The sequence below is a fragment of the Nerophis ophidion genome, linkage group LG03 (assembly GCF_033978795.1).
Source record: "Nerophis ophidion isolate RoL-2023_Sa linkage group LG03, RoL_Noph_v1.0, whole genome shotgun sequence".
Lineage (NCBI taxonomy): Eukaryota > Metazoa > Chordata > Actinopteri > Syngnathiformes > Syngnathidae > Nerophis > Nerophis ophidion.
This window is the reverse complement of record NC_084613.1, coordinates 20,430,776-20,447,731: the sequence shown is the minus strand read 5'-3', so window position 1 is coordinate 20,447,731 and position 16,956 is coordinate 20,430,776. Positions and strand designations below refer to the sequence as shown.

Genomic DNA, 16,956 nt, shown 5'->3' with positions numbered 1-16,956 from the left:
GGCAGTGTAAGGTGGCACCAAGGAACGCAGGGCTCACACAAGTACATAACGAGCAAATGACTGTATTTGATGCAATCCACAAAAGCCTTTATGAGTGTTTGTGCACGCTGTGTGGCTCACCTGTGGACTGGGCTCTGCGGAAGGCGGCAACACTGCCGGCTGGTAGGCGGGTGGAGGGGCTGGAGTGGTCTGACTCGCCAGGCTCTGCAATGAAAAATACAAATGATTTTAACAACAAAGGTAAAACGTAAAAAGACAATAGGATGGAAAAAAAGCAACATAAGAAAGAAGAATAAAGATGAAACAGAAGAAGAGGAGGAGGCGGGGGTCTTACTGTGGCAGGGAAAGGATTGTACTGGTCAATCGGTTCTATGCTGGAGTTTGTCACCTGAGTGACAGCTGGGTCCTACAACACAAGCAAAGCATCGGTCATTCAGCTCACTGACATAAAGCATACACAGAATAGACTAGAAGCAACCCCTAGAACAGTGTTTCTTAACCAAAGGGCCCCGAGAGGGCCGCAAAGAAATACGTATCTGTTTCTCAGCTATGGGCCGTAAGGGCTGCAGCGGTATGTAGATGTAATACACTTTTCCACCACTTGTGGCAGTAATGACAATCTCAAACAAATGGTAAATGGTAAATGGGTTGTACTTGTATTGCGCTTTTCTACCTTTTTTAAGGAACTCAAAGCGCTTTGACACTATTGCCACATTCACCCATTCACACACACATTCACACACTGATGGTGGGAGCTGCCATGCAAGGCGCTAATCAGGACCCATCAGGAGCAAGGGTGAAATGTCTTGCTCAAGGACACAACGGATGTATGTTGGCAATCTGGGGGGGAACCCTGTTATATATGTATGCTCTTGTCCTCAACGATGACCTGTCACGTGTATTGTGATTAAATTAGCCAACGAGCTAGCAAAGATGAGGTAAGAACTAAATTATTTGTTTTTCGCAAAATAAAAGTCTTTCTGTATGGAGTTTGCGTGTTCTCCCCGTGACTGCGTGGGTTCCCTCCGGGTACTCCGGCTTCCTCCCACTTCCAAATACATGCACCCGTGGATAGGTTGATTGGTAACACTAAATGGTCCCTAGTGTGTGAATGTGAGTGTGAATGTTGTCTGTCTATCTGTGTTGGCCCTGCGATGAGGTGGCGACTTGTCCAACAGAAGAAGTCTGGAGCTAAAGTCATTGAGAACTTTCTTAAGCGGAAAAATGATGATTTAAGTGGTGAAGCTGTATTTTGTTTTACACTTAACAGTTTGGTTAAGAAAAATATTTATTATCAATTTAGTTCATCTATTCTACCGCAATAATATTGCTTTTTATTCATTTATTTTTTTTAAATCCACCAGTTATTTATTAGTCTCTTCTTGTGCAGTGTATTTGGTTAGTACTTTTTTTCTAATCAGCCTGACCTAAGCCTATGGTTTATTTGTTAAATAAATAAAAATTTGTGATTAACACATAGTTTCACATCATTTGACTAGGTTGTAAATTGTAAGTAGGTTGGATATAATTCTTAAATATGATTAAAATCAAGAGCAAAATTACTAGTTTCTTGTGAATATTTGAGTGGGTCCCAGGCCCTTCAGTAGTGGAAAAGTTGGTCAAAAAGATTAGGAACCCTTGCCCTTTTTTTTTCTTTTTTCTTTTTTCTCATGAAAAAGGGAGTTTTTTGTGGTTGGTGCACTATTTGTAAGTGTATATTATGTTTTTTTATGTTGATTTAATTAAAAAAAATATATATGTGTATATATATAAATATATATATATATTTCTTTTTTTTAATAAAAAAAAAAATATATATATATATATATATATATATATTTCTTTTTTTTTTATAAAAAATTCTTCTGCGGCCCGGTGGTTGGGGGCCACTGCCCTAGAAGACCTAATAATCTCTTTTTGGTAGAAATTTACATAGAAAAAGGGAAAAAAGTACTATCAATGAAACAACAACAATGAACTCCTTAGTTGTCCCTGAATCGGAATTCTTCATCTTCAACACATTGGACAATTATATGCTTTGTGGTAACGAGAGATGGGCGACATGTCTGTAAACTGTATCATGATATAGGTGTTTTACATCGGTCAATATAAAAAATTATTGAGATTTTTATGACTCATCGAAAATAAGGATCAAGAGAAAACTATATTAAATATACAAAAACATATTTCAAATGTAACCTCCCTTTGATTATAATCTCCTCAACTATCAAAGCAGAAAGGAAATGTCAACATAAGCATTGAAAACAATGTAAACAAAATTGGAAAATCACATTGAACACTTAACAATAACTTAGAAATGTTAATAAAGTGTAACAAAACAGTGCAAAGTGTAAAACTGTAAACATAGAGAAACCTAAAAATAATCATTTTCTGCAGGTTTAGTGCCAGGAGGTTACAGATGTGCTCTAAAGGGTGGTATGGTATTACCTGTCTTAGTGGGGATGATCGCCTTGCATCATTTATAGACCACTATGGTCTGTTTTTAAAAACTGCCATACTGTCCAGGTGACATTTCTTGTTTTATCCACAAGTCTGCAGCACTCATTTTTAGTTTCTCTCACATTCACTCAAGAATCAACTGCGAGACCACAAAATGGCGCATCCAAAAGATAGTTGATACTAGAGATGTCCGATAATATCGGACTGACGATATTATCGGCCGATAAATGCTTTAAAATGTAATATCAGAAATTATCGGTATCGGTTTCAAAAACTAAAATATATGACTAAAACGCAGCTGTACAGAGTGATACACGGACGTAGGGAGAAGTACAGAGCGCCATAAACCTTAAAGGCACTGTCTTAGCGTGCCGGCCCAATCACATAATACCTACGGCTTTTCACACACACAAGTAAATGCAAGGCATACTTGGTCAACAGCCATTCAGGTCACACTGAAGTTGGCCGTATGAAAAACTTTAACACTGTTACAAATATGCGCCACACTGTGAACCCACACCAAACAAGAATGACAAATAAATTTTGGGAGAACATCTGCACCGTAACACAACATAAACACAAATGAACAAATACCCAGAACACCTTGCAGCATTAACTCCTCTGAGACGCTACAATATACACGCTACTCCACCCCCCCACATGAACCTCCTCATGCTTTTTCAAAAGCCAAGCTGCTGTTTTGAGGCATGTTAAAAAAAATAATGCACTTTGTGACTTCAATAATAAATATGGCAGTGCCATGTTGGCATTTTTTCCATAGCTTGAGTTGATTTATTTTTGAAAACCTTGTTACATTGTATAATGCATCCAGCGGGGCATCACAACAAAATTAGGTATAATAATGTTTTAATTCTACGGCTGTATAAATCGGTATCGGTTGATATCGGAATCAGTTATTAAGAGTTGGACAATATCGGAATATCGGATATCGGCAAAAAAGCCATTATCGGACATCTCTAGTTGATACCGTTACCTGATTGGCTGTTAGTGGGTCACGCCCACTGATCAGCGATCACTTCCTGTGTGTGCCTATGGTCATGCAACCAACACTGCTTCGCAACTTTCGGTTTCTTCTGACAAAGAAGAAAAAAAATTTGTAAAAGTTTTACGGAACTAATTTATTTTTGATATCGATGACTCACAGTATTTCCCCATCTTAACACATCGATGACTCACAGTGCAGTGTTATTTTCAACGGAATAGTTCGCGATAGATATTGTAATCGTTTTATCGCCCAGCCCTAGCGGAAACACTTTGGGGAAGAAAGGTCAATAAAGGCATGTTGGGATGGGACCTGTGATCTACACCATTGGACACACTCCACACACCACACTTCCTGTAGAGATTCTGATACGTTGTTACTAATAAACCATTTAAAGGCCTGTGAAAGCATATCTATCATGTGATCAAAGAGGTGACTGGACCGAATGTTACTTATCAGCTCAAGACACACCTGTAAACATTCCCAGTCGGACTCACTCCTGCTTCTGTTGCCGTCTCCCAGGAGACTCATGCAAAACAAACCCCCACAAGGCTTATTTTCATGGAACCCGCTAGCGAGATGGGGCTCCATGAGAGCTCATTGCAGTTTGGGACATACTCGTTATGCACTCCAATCACCAGATGCTCTCAAAGTCATTTGACTTTGACATTTTAATAAAAATGCAAATGAAACTACTGTAAGTGTTCATTTTAGAGACTAGTATCAAACTGTGAGACCACTTCAATGCAATTGAATAACAATGGTTTCCTATTTCCTAATGAAGTGGTTATCAATGTCTGTAATTTGTGTTTTCCCACATACCCTGTTGTGATGGCTCAAATCCTTGGCCAAGTATCACTAACCTGGACCTCTTCTACAGGGTTATGTGCAATTTATCATGTACCGAACATGTATTAATTTCCCAGGCAAATTACCTCCAGTCATCCACCCTGAAGCAAAATATGATGCAATTGTATGATATATTTAGGGTTATCATTATTATCGCGGTATTGTTGAATGTGCTCTGAAACTTACACACATACCGAAATCTTTAGATATATTTTTTCAAATAAATAAATAATTAAAACTGTTAGGAAACACACTATTTTGCATGTTCCGTGTTTCTTAAGCTCCACTGATAGCTTTTCAGTCCTATTATTTTATCTGTTTGTTTTATTGGCTAAACCAGGGGTCGGCAACCCAAAATGTTGAAAGAGCCATATTGGACCAAAAATACAAAAAAGTAATCGATCTGGAGCCGCAAAAATAACATCAACAAAGCTCACCTTTGTGCGTTCACGCACGGTATAAAAGGTTTGGTGGACAAAATGACACAAAAAGGCAATGGCATAAAACATGTCTTTCTGTGGCAGCTTCGGAGAAAGTTATACATGTAAACAAACTGTTGAGTCACAGTCCATACAAAACAACAGTGAGTTCAAGGGCCGCTGAAATTAGTAGGACAAAACGGCGCCCGCCAAATGCTCTCATCAGTGAAGCATAAACACAAACCTATTAATAAACAATGGGATTTAGAACAATTAAGAAGGTTTGTATCATGTTTGTCCTCCTACGGAAACCATATTACACCAAAAAATATATCTTTCACCCCCGTTTTTACAGTGGATTGGCGCTTTATTTGAAGGAAAAGTTCCCAAACAAATACAATTCATAATTATGAATATTATTTCTGGCAGGCGTTGTGGTGTCCTCATGTTTAGCGATCCTTGAACGCACCTTAAAACCACTGTGGTCTCGTATTCCTTCAAGTGGAGAACGACCACTCCGTCCTAAGGGAGCACATCTTGTAGGTTCAATGTGCACAATTAAGTATCTTAGTTCACAGGTGTAAAACCCAAGGTCCGGCAGCTAGATCTGGCCCGCCACTTCATTTTATGTGGCCCGCGAAAGCCTGAAATCAATTTGCGTCTTTTCTTACAAAATGAATTTAACTTTCCATTTTGACAAACATGATCTAATATTACATACCAAACATTTGTAATTGTAAAAATAAAAAAAGTACTTAACTATCAGCATTACTCATGATTTTTAAGCAAGTTATCCATCAAACTGTGCTTCGTAAAAATTACTTTTACGGTTAAATAACTCGTAGTTCAGTCGCCAAAATGTTACCGTAAATAAGAACTGAACTATTCCATTTACAGTAATACTTCGTGAAAACCACAACCAGAGATATCACGGTAAAAACTATGGCAGTGTTTTTCCATTTATATGCTGTAAAAAAACATTGTACATTTTATGGTACAATTTTGGCAAATGAGCAATCTGTTTTTTTACTGTAAAATCTACAGATTTATTTTTACTGTGTACTTAAAAAATATATGTTTAATGAATAATTGAGTAACAATATCATGAGGCAATTTATATGTATATATTATTAACTGTTACAAACAGCCATAACTGCCATGTGACCCTCAATGAAAACAAGTTAGAGTCCCCTGTCTTAGTTGCTCAGACAGTAGCCGCTGCTCAGTGGTGGCGGCGGCGGCGGAGATGACCAAGAAGAACGCGGAGTAGGAATATAATTACAACACTTTATGTACATATTTATATACATATTTATATAATATTTACATAATATGTAACTACAAGCTCCATTCACAGACAGAGTCCCATTGCTTTTATGAGCGGTCGAGCGAGTCAAAAGCCGGAAAAAAATATATATATATATTTTCTTATTTTTTTTATATGTGGCGGCCGTAATTCTTTCGTGGTGGGCTGCCACAAATGAATGAATGTGTGGGAAACCCTGGGTGTAATAAGTAGGGGGGGGGAAATTCAACAACCACTCCTCAGTTTGTTCAAATGTCTACAGATTTGACTATTCCTTTGCTTTTTGAATACATTTGTTGAACTGTAAAGAGGCTTTATGAACACCGTGCATTATGTTGCGTTCCAACTTCTTATCTATGAAAAATACATAAAAACACTACATTGTCCAAACCCTCCTCGCCCAAAAAACAACCTTCTTATGCCAAAATAGTTGTGTGGTGCAACAAAAAAGCTACTGCCTTTAATTTGTCTACTTTTGCTGACAGCACCACTTAGGAAGACAACTAAATGTCTCTGAAACAGGAAGTGAGAGACTGCAGTAAAAAACAACAGCAGAGTATATCATCGATGTGTTCATAATGCATGTATTGCTATGAATATCATGGAATCAACTAAAAGTACTGTTCAGAGGAAACATGACTGACTGAGTCTACCACAGAAGGTACATTCATGATAAACACCTTGTAAAAAAAATAAAATCCCACAGCCTGCAGATGTTTACTGTCCATTTATTCCAATGAATGAGATTGGTGCCTGCTGGAAAGGAAGTCAGAGGCCAGAGAACATATTCCAGCTGCTGACAGGTTATTTATTTAGTGTCACCTCTCCACCCAACAATCAAACAGAGATGCTGTGTGTCTTCACTGATGTCACTGCTGCACACACCGCTGTGTAAAATCTTGTTTTCTATGTGACTTCTTTTAGGGCTTGGCCGATATAATGATATCATTATATATCGCAATAGACATATAATCGATAATCAATATGAAATACGTTCCATAAATATCTATTTTTTAACATGAACAAAGGCACTTGCGGTCTGGTAAGGTAGCAAAACAGGAAGTGGTTAGTGAGCAATGGGAGGGAGACGCTAAACAGCCAATCAGGTAACATTATTAACTATCAAGTTTGGTTGCACCATCTTGATGTCTCGCTGATGATTCTCTGCAAAGTGTGATAAGAGAAAGTATATAGACAATATGGTAGATTTGGGGGATTTTTTTCAAACAGACCGTAGTCCATCGCCACATTTATCATTTCTTTTCAACCTTTGTCCATTCCCTAGTCGAATGTCAGAAACAACAGGTAGGAACTAAAGTGCAAGACGCTATAGCTAAAATAAATAACAAAATATAACACATATTTAAAATAAATATAATTTAAAATATCAAAGTACAGTTATCAACCACGTTTTTTTAGAATGTGTATATAAAATAAAACCGTTATCCTTAATTCTGTTAATTGTTACATCCTTACACATATTATGACAAGAAATCAATGACTAATGGTGCCCATATAGGTGTAATAAGTAGGGCAAAAAAATAAAATCAACAACCACTCCTCATTTTATTCAAATGTATACAGATATTTAGTATATGAAAAAATAATAAATAGTGAAGTGGATAAATAATAACCACTGCTCAAGCGCCAGTGGTTCTCCTGCAGGAGAAAAGTTATCTTTTAGCTGGAGCCCAATTAATTTTCATTTAAGAATAAAAATTACTCTCATCGTCAATAATTCTCCTCAAATATGTTTTGATATCTGATAGGGCATTTACATGGCCACGCCCCCCTCTCCCTCCTTCTAATACAGTGCTGGTCGCCTTCGCCTTAACTTCCAATCTGTGCCACGAAATCCAGCATTTTACTGGACAAATTTTGTTAATTTTCGCTTCTACAGCGATCGACAAGTTTTGATATCTGATAGTGCATTTACATGGCCACGCCCCCATTACCTCCTTCTCCAGGAAATCCAGTTTTTGTCCTTCTTTCCTGATATTTTACTTGTCACGTTTTGTTTGTTTTTACTTATACAGCGATCGACAAGGCTTCGTTCTGTGATTTAACCGACCAAAATGAATGGACAGAAAGACATTAGAAAATATATGTTAATAATCCAAACTTTGTGTAAATTTCCAGATGAATAGGAGACTTATTACATGAGTACAGAAGAGCAGCCAGCAGCTCACACATTCTCATACTTTCTGTAACATCCAAGGAGAAATAATGTCAGCCAACTTGAAAAATGTCTCAACTATAATCTACGTGAAGGGCCCCAGCGTTGTTCTTATTTAAATGTTTGCAATACTTCGGCCTTCCTCACGAGGAAACTTTACAGTGTATCAAATCCATAAACTGCTATAAGATTGTATAAAATGATCAGTGGTTCTCAAATGGGGGTACGCGTACCCCTGGGGGTACTTGAAGGTATGCCAAGGGGTACGTGAGATTGTTTTTAAATATTGTAAAAATAGCAACAATTCAAAAATCATTTGTAAATATATTTATTGAATAATACTTCAACATAATATGAATGTAAGTTCATAAACTGTGAAAAGGAAAGCAACAATGCAACATTCAGTGTTGACAGCCAGATTTTTTGTGGACATGTTCCATAAATATTGATGTTAAAGATTTATTTTTTGGTGAAGCAATGTTTAGAACTAAGTTCATGAATCCAGATGGATCTCTATTACAATCCCCAAAGAGGGCACTTTAAGTTGATGATTACTTCTATGTGTAGACATCTTTATTTATAATTGAATCACTTGTTTATTTTTCAACAAGTTTTTAGTTATTTTTATATCTTTTTTTCCAAATAGTTCAAGAAAAAACTCTACAAATGAGCAATATTTTGCACTGTTATACTATTTAATAAATCAGAAACTGATGACATAGTGCGGTATTTTACTTCTTAACCTCTTTTTTCAAACAAAAATGCTTTGTTCTGATTAGGGGATACTTGAATTAAAAAACATGTTCACAGGGGGGTACATCACTGAAAAAAGGTTGAGAACCACTGTATTAGATGGTGAGTTATTGTGATGTCATGTAGAGAAATCCCATAATTTTACAGGATATTTCCAATATTTTGAAATGCAAATGTTGATGCTCCTTTTAGACCAGGAGTGTCAAACGTATGGCCCACAAACAGGTTTTATCTGGCCCGCGGGATGAGTTTGCTAAGTATAAAAATTTGCTAACATTTTTGAATGAAAGAAACTGCTTTTCTAAATGTGTCCACTAAATGTCGCAATATTAATTTTTTGTAGATGATGCTACGTATGTCAAAAAAATAAATAAACCACATGATGTTAGTGCACCAGTCAAGGAAAATGAGCAAACTACATAAACAGCCTGTAATTTGATTTTGATATTATTTTTTAATCTTGACAGATTGAAAATTAACGCCAATGAGGTGACTGATGAACATTATCACATGATTTATTCAGAAACTATATATAATGACAAAAACGGTAGAATACTATTAACCACAACATGATTTGTATATTTTCAGAATGTGCTTGCTCTATTTTTAAACAAAGATGAATAAATAAATGAAAAAGGGGTTGTACCTTTATAGCGATTTTCTACCTTCAAGGTACTCAAAGCGCTTTGACACTACTTCCACATTTACCCATTCACACACACATTCACACACTGATTGAGGGAGCTGCCATGCAAGGCGCTAACCAGCACCCATCAGGAGCAAGGGTGAAGTGTCTTGCTCAGGACACAACGGACGTGACGAGGTTGGTACTAGGTGGGGATTGAACCAGGGACCCTCGGGTTGCGCACGGCCACTCCTCCACCGCACCGCGCCGTCCCTTAAACCCTTCTTAGGTTTTTTATTTTAAATGTTTTCGTATTATTTTGTATTTTATTGATTATTGTTAAACTACTATTATTCTCCCAATGTTATGTTTTTATTAATGAATGAATGTATTATTTATATTAAAATGTATACATATATTTCACAATATGCTTCATACTATTATTTAGGTAGCGTTAATTTAAGTTATTCTCCAGTGTGGATGCCTCAAAGGTGGTGTTTTTCCTCAATCCTCAGTACTATGCCATGTTTTGTTATTGTCTTTAGTGTTGTGTGTGTATATGTGTCTACTCTTCTTCCTTTTGTGTGTGTAAAAAAGCACTTTGTGTTGCCACTTTCCTGTGTATGAAACGTAAATACAGTTTGATTTCATTTGATTTTTTATTCCTTGCGCTGTTTCTTTTTTTCCTGTTTCCTTTTTGCATGGCGCAGTGGGAGAGTTCTCTTTATCTTTAAGTTATCGTGGCGTGGTTTTTACTAGTCCGGCCCACTTGGGAATAGATTTTTCTCCATGTGGCCCCCGATCTAAAATGAGTTTGACACTCTTGTTTTAGACACATGTGATAAATGGGTTTGTGAAACCAATTTATTAAGGTTATCGTTTGGTGTTAAACTAACAATAATAACAATAGTGCCGCATACAACACCGTATCACTAATGGTCCAACATTTCCCAAAAAATAACGTAAAAAAACAACAACTTAAAGCCTTGTCCAAGTGTTTACTGACATGTACTAGTCATGTTTAATGGAACATTGGCTCCAAATATCAGTTATTGACCTTTTTATTACTAATAATCGGCATTGGCCCTGATAAACACATATCGTTCAAACCCTAATTCAAACACGCTATTCTTTCCTGCAAGTATTTTGGTGCGTGTCAAGTCTTTGTAACAATTCATGGCTGAGCCATAGACGGAATAAGTTGATGAGTTTATGGCTTGATTGGCTCATATAATTGAAAGAAGCACATGAAGCTTTGCAGACTGTTTCTGAACAGTGACCAATATTGAATGAGCACTTTGAGCGCAATAAAATGGGCAAACCGCAATAATATACATCTATTTATTCACTGATCAGTGACCATTATCCGTTAGACACACAACACTATATACAGGTTTGTGGTGGAACTAAAACAATACCAAATCGTTTAAAATAACTACATATTTACAACTTTTTATTTTATATAACTTGCTGTGTCATAAATGTTTTTAAACATGTCTTAATATGTCCCGGCAAGAAATCTGCGTTCAAAGGACTCCGGCTTGTTAGTGATTCCCAAAGCCCAAAAAAAGTCTGCGGGCTATAGAGCGTTTTCCGTTCGGGCTCCAGTACTCTGGAATGCCCTCCCGGTAACAGTTCGAGATGCCACCTCAGTAGAAGCATTTAAGTCTCACCTTAAAACTCATCTGTATACTCTAGCCTTTAAATAGACTCCCTTTTTAGACCAGTTGATCTGCTGTTTCTTTTCTTTTTCTTCTATGTCCCACTCTCCCCTGTGGAGGGGGTCCGGTCCGATCCGGTGGCCATGTACTGCTTGCCTGTGTATCGGCTGGGGACATCTCTGCGCTGCTGATCCGCCTCCGCATGGGATGGTTTCCTGCTGGCTCCGCTGTGAACGGGACTCTCGCTGCTGTGTTGTATCCGCTTTGGACTGGACTCTCGCGACTGTGTTGGATCCATTGTGGATTGAACTTTCACAGTATCATGTTAGACCCGCTCGACATCCATTGCTTTCCTCCTCTCTAAGGTTCTCATAGTCATTATTGTCACCGACGTCCCACTGGGTGTGAGTTTTCCTTGCCCTTATGTGGGCCTACCGAGGATGTCGTGGTGGTTTGTGCAGCCCTTTGAGACACTAGTGATTTAGGGCTATATAAGTAAACATTGATTGATTAACTATAATTGCAAGGCGGTTAAAAAAGTAAGCCACACATTCCTCGATTGTTACAGTTTAACTTCCTGCAACTGAGCCAAAATTAAACTCCACCCGCTTTCCTATTCAAGCCATCAGATTGGTTGACGTTCTGTCAGTTTTGAGCATTTGGTCCAATAGCGAGGAAGAAAGCACCATAAGGCCCTCCCACCAACATCCACCCAACAAGTTTCCTGACGTGTTGGCTAGTGGCTACCGTCTCACCAATTTCAGCTGTATAGCCTTACTTTAGCACAAAATAAAGCACTTACATTGAAAGGGTTGACCCCAGCAGACTCGGCAAATGGGTTGTCATCAAACTGCGACATGTTTTTAAATACTCCGGGTGACTTAAAGCCTTTGCGAGGGCGGAATAAACACCGAACTCCACTCCGCCGCAGATGAAGCCTCTTCAACTCACTTCCTCGACTGAAGCTCCGTGCGCAGGCGCAGTAAGACAGGCGGGCGATGACGTCAACGCGCCACGCACAAGTCCAGGAAGTAACATGACAAACAAAACAGTCGATAAATCATATATTTTTAGAATTAATTATTATCAATTATTATGTACTGATGTTTCTGTTTTAAGTTGTATCTCTTAGAATGCACTTTTTTGACTCCAACGAATAAACTGTCCTCTTTCTACGGTACTAAGTAATTTTCATGCTGTTAAACTTTTCTAATAGGAAAATGTCATATTCACAAATATAGTGTAATGTATTTTAAACCAAATATTTTTGTTTCATTCAGAAAAAAATAGTATAACTCCCCAATGATGAAAGAAAATATGAAGGGCATTAAAAATTCCCACAATCATTATATAAAAACAATTTCAATCTAAGACAAATTTAAATATTTAACGTATGGAATGGTGATTTTAATTTTTTGGTGATAATTAAAGAAAAAAAGCTCAAATACAAACGTTTTCTATCAGGCTTTTTAGTGATCATGTTAAACCCTTCTTAGTTTTTTTTTATTTCAAATGTTTTTGTATTATTTTGTGTTTTATTAATTACTATTAAACCATACTTGCCAACCTTGAAACCTCCGATGGGAGGTGGGGGTGGGGGTGGGGGCGTGGTCGGGGGACGGAGGCGTGGTTTGGGTGGGGGAGTGGTTAAGAGAGGGGGAGTATAATTCACCAACTCAAGTATTTCATATATATTTCATATATTTATATATAAATATATATATATGTATGAAATACTTGACTTTCAGTGAATTCTAGGTATATATATTTATTTTATTATATATATATAAATAAAAGAAATAGTTGAATTTCAGACGGCACCTATCAAATACACAGTAATAAAAACACAGTTGTTCTACTAACTGTACTGTGCTTTCTGGTTACTAAAAAAACAACAACACTTACCTTTCACTATTTGAGTAACCTTTGTTCTGCCATTTGCGTAATGGCGAGAGTCACTTGTTGTCAGGTGCACAACACCACGTAAATTGTTAGCCAACCAAAAAGCAACCCCATAACGCTATAGTCAACATTCACCAGGAGATGGCAACAGACAACATAGAATCACTCTATTACAGACGGTGTCGCCAGGCTGTAACTTCCTCGTTCTTCTGCTTCGTCTCCTTGTGTGTGAAGTTTTTTATTAAAATCCGTGGATGTTGTAACGTGATTGGACAGGCAAGCAGTTTATATAACAAGAAAGCGGACGCGAAAACAGGCTGTCCCCACTCATGTTCGCATGGAGCTGGAGGGGGCGTGGCCTCCAGCTCCGGCTGAATTTCGGGAGATTTTCGGGAGAAAATTTCTTCCGGGAGGTTTTCAGGAGAGGCGCTGAATTTCGGGAGTTTCCCGGAAAATCCGGGAGGGTCGGCAAGTATGTATTAAACTACTATTATTCTCCCAATGTTATGTTTTTTTTATTAATGAATGAATGTATTATTTATATTAAAATGTATATATATATTTCACAATATGCCTCATACTATTATTTAGGTAGCGTTAATTTAAGTTATTCTCTAGTGTCGACGCCTCAAAGGTGGCGTTTTTCCTCAATCCTCAGTGCTATGCCATGTTTTGTTATTGTCTTTAGTGTTGTGTGTGTATATGTGTCTACTCTTCTTTCTTTTGTGTGTGTAAAAAAGCACTTTGTGTTGCCTTTTTCCTGTGTATGAAACGTAAATACAGTTTGATTTCATTTGATTTGTTATTCCTTGCGCTGTATCTTTTTTTCCAGTTTCCTTTTTTCGTAATTTTGTTTTAATATCACAGATTTTTGTCTGAATAGTGTGGCAACAAGTGAGTATATTTTTTACGTCCATATTTTGAAAAAATTATAGAATATTTTTTTAATTTTTGTGTTTTTATTTTTACCTCTTTGAAAGATGGCATTTGTTTTGTATGTGAAGTTTTGTAGCATATTGTTGGTGAAATAAAGGTATGAAAAACAGTACATATAACATTGAGTAATATTTGGTTTATTGTGTTATTGCACTAAGGAACAAATTATTTTGATCATGTACGGTCCATATTTTCACAGTACTGTATCTTCCAATAACAAGAAAGAAATGAAGGAGGAAGTATGGGGGTTGATTTGTGTTTTTATTACTAAAGCTTTTTTTGGACACTTATATTTTTTTGGAGTTTGAATTTTCTGAAGTGATTTTTTTTTCTCTGACAATTTAATTGAATACCAAATTGTGAGCAAAATATGTGAGTTTAAAATGTCAGTTTGTTAAAATACAGTGTTTTAAAATTTGGTGTAAAAAAAAAAATCAGTGCAAATATATTCATTGCTTCAAAACTCAAAACTCAATTTCAGTAAATTAAGAATGAAACGATCGATCCTGTCCCTGCACCAGCAAATAAGGTGTCAAGTTTGGAGTCACTGTAGAATTGTTTAAGCACCGATTTTCTTTTTTACACTGAATTTTTTTACCCATCCATCCATCCATTTTCTACCGCTTGTCCCTCTTGGGATATCGCGGGGGGTGCTGGAGCCTATCTCAGCTGTATTCGGGCAGAAGGTGTCCTGCACCCTGGACAAGTCGCCACCTCATCGCATGGCCAACACAGATAGACAGACAATCCTTAACTTTTATTCACTGAATTTTTCTGCTCTGAATTTTTCTGCACTTAATGTTTTTACACAGAATTTTTATGTTCCGAATTTATTTTTGCACAAACATTTTCTGCACCGAAATTATTTGCTCTGTGTTTTTATGCACTGAATTTGTCTTAACCTGATTTTTTATAGACTAAATCTTTTTACACCGAAAATTTTACACTGAATTTTGAAACACTGTTTTTTAACAAACTGCATTTTCAAATTCACACATTTTGCACATTTATTCAATGAAAGTGTCAGCATAATTATTTGAAAAATTAAAGAAAAAAAAAGAAAAATTCAAATGCAAACAAATTACACAATTCAGTGTCCAAAAAGCTGTATTAATAAAGACAAACATTAACCTCAATAAGAGAGACCGAGAAATTATCTTGCAATGATTTATCGGGCAGCATGGTGGAACAGGGGTTAGTCAATCTGCCTCACAATACGAAGGTCCTGAGTAGTCCTGAGTTCAATTGGCTCGGGATCTTTCTGTGTGGAGTTTGCATGTTCTCCCTGTGACTGCGTGGGTTCCCTCCGGGTACTTTCGCTTCCTACCACCTCCAAAAACATGCACCTGGAGATAGGTTGACTGGCAACACTAAATTGGCCCTAATGTGTGAATGTGAGTGTGAATATTGTCAGTCTATCTGTGTTGGCCCTGTGATGAGGTGGCGATTTGTCCAGGTTGTACCCCACCTTCCGCCCAAATGCAGCTGAGATAGGCTCCAGCACCCCCCGCGACCGAAAAAGGGAAAAGCGGTAGAAAAATAAATGGATCCATCCATCCATCTTCTTCCGCTTATCCGAGGTCGCGTCGCGGAGGTAGCAGCCTAAGCCCAGACTTCCCTCTCCCCAGCCACTTCGTCTAGCTCTTCCCGGGGGATCCCGAGGCGTTCCCAGGCCAGCCGGGAGACATAGTCTTCCCAACGTGTCCTGGGTCTTCCTGGTGGCCTCCTACCGGTTGGACGTGCCCTAAACACCTCCCTAGGGAGGCGTTCGGGTGGCATCCTGACCAGGTGCCCCAACCACCTCATCTGGCTCCTCTCGATGTGGAGGAGCTGCGGGTTTACTTTGAGCGGCAGAGGAAACTCATTTCGGCCGCTTGTACCCGTGATCCAAAGCTCATGACCGTAGGTGAGGATGGGAACGTAGATCAACCGGTAAATTGAGAGCTTTGCCTTCCGGCTCAGCTCCTTCTTCATCACAACGGATCGGTAAAACGTCCACATTACTGAAGACGCCGCACCGATCCGCCTGTCGATCTCACAATCCACTCTTCCCTCACTCGTGAACAAGACTCCTAGGTACTTGAACTCCTCCACTTAAGGCAGGGTCTCCTCCCCAACCCGGAGATGGCATTACACCCTTTTTCGGGCGAGAACCATGGAGGTTAAAAAGGTGGGGCTCACAGAACATTTAATCTTGTGATCCAACAAAGGAAAGTAAAGAGTAACACCCTGGTTGATTAATGAAAACAAGACGTATGAAAATGACGGACATGGGCAGGGCAGGGCGTACAAAGCAAATGCAAATATTTGCATCTTCCAAAATGAAGAACATGCAACATAAAAAACATATTTATAAATACACAAGTTTACATTTGTTAAATGATTTGGTATTAAGGCTAATATTAACACCTACTTTAATTGTTTTGTATTTGTTGATTCACTTGCTGAGTGTGGCCAAAGGGAAACAAATAATAATATCTTGGCTTTTTTTTTTTTTTTTTTAAATCACAGCATTTTTATTTTCAACATTCTGTTTTTATGATGTTTTTTTCTGCTTATGCGTTGTTTCTGTGTGCGTGGAGCTTTTGGATAGCTGCTGCGCTTTTCTGTCCCTGTCGGCCACCGTAGCTTCCTCCTCGGCAAATTAACACAATACCAGTGACGTCACGGGTGAAAGTAACACATACGTACCATCATGGAGGGAGTAAGAGGTGAGGCGATTTGCTGTCATGGAAGTCATTTCAACCCGTCGAGGTGTCGTCCGTCGTGATATTCGGAGACTTGTTAATGATAAAGACACGCATATACGGCTAGCCCGGTTGTTAGCGAGCTTCTTTGTCGCATTGTTTTCAAGTAGTCAGACACT

The 16,956-nt window shown here is 38.0% G+C and overlaps 2 protein-coding genes across 2 annotated transcripts in view; one reads left to right on the top strand and one right to left on the bottom strand.

The window, feature by feature from the left end:
• scamp2 (secretory carrier membrane protein 2) overlaps positions 1–12,223 on the bottom strand; it is a 31,326-nt gene extending 19,103 nt beyond the window's left edge. The window contains exons 1-3 of the mRNA XM_061894546.1: positions 12,055–12,223; positions 335–406; positions 121–204 (exon numbers count right to left, since the gene is read on the bottom strand). Of these exons, the coding sequence (XP_061750530.1) occupies positions 121–204; positions 335–406; positions 12,055–12,111 (213 nt within the window). The 5' untranslated portion in view covers positions 12,112–12,223. The remainder of the gene's footprint in view (positions 1–120; positions 205–334; positions 407–12,054) is intronic.
• A 4,529-nt stretch (positions 12,224–16,752) lies between these two features.
• The window catches only part of mpi (mannose phosphate isomerase), a 32,105-nt gene continuing 31,901 nt past the window's right edge, over positions 16,753–16,956 (top strand). The window contains exon 1 of the mRNA XM_061894544.1: positions 16,753–16,801. Coding sequence (XP_061750528.1) covers positions 16,786–16,801 — 16 coding nt within the window. The 5' untranslated portion in view covers positions 16,753–16,785. The remainder of the gene's footprint in view (positions 16,802–16,956) is intronic.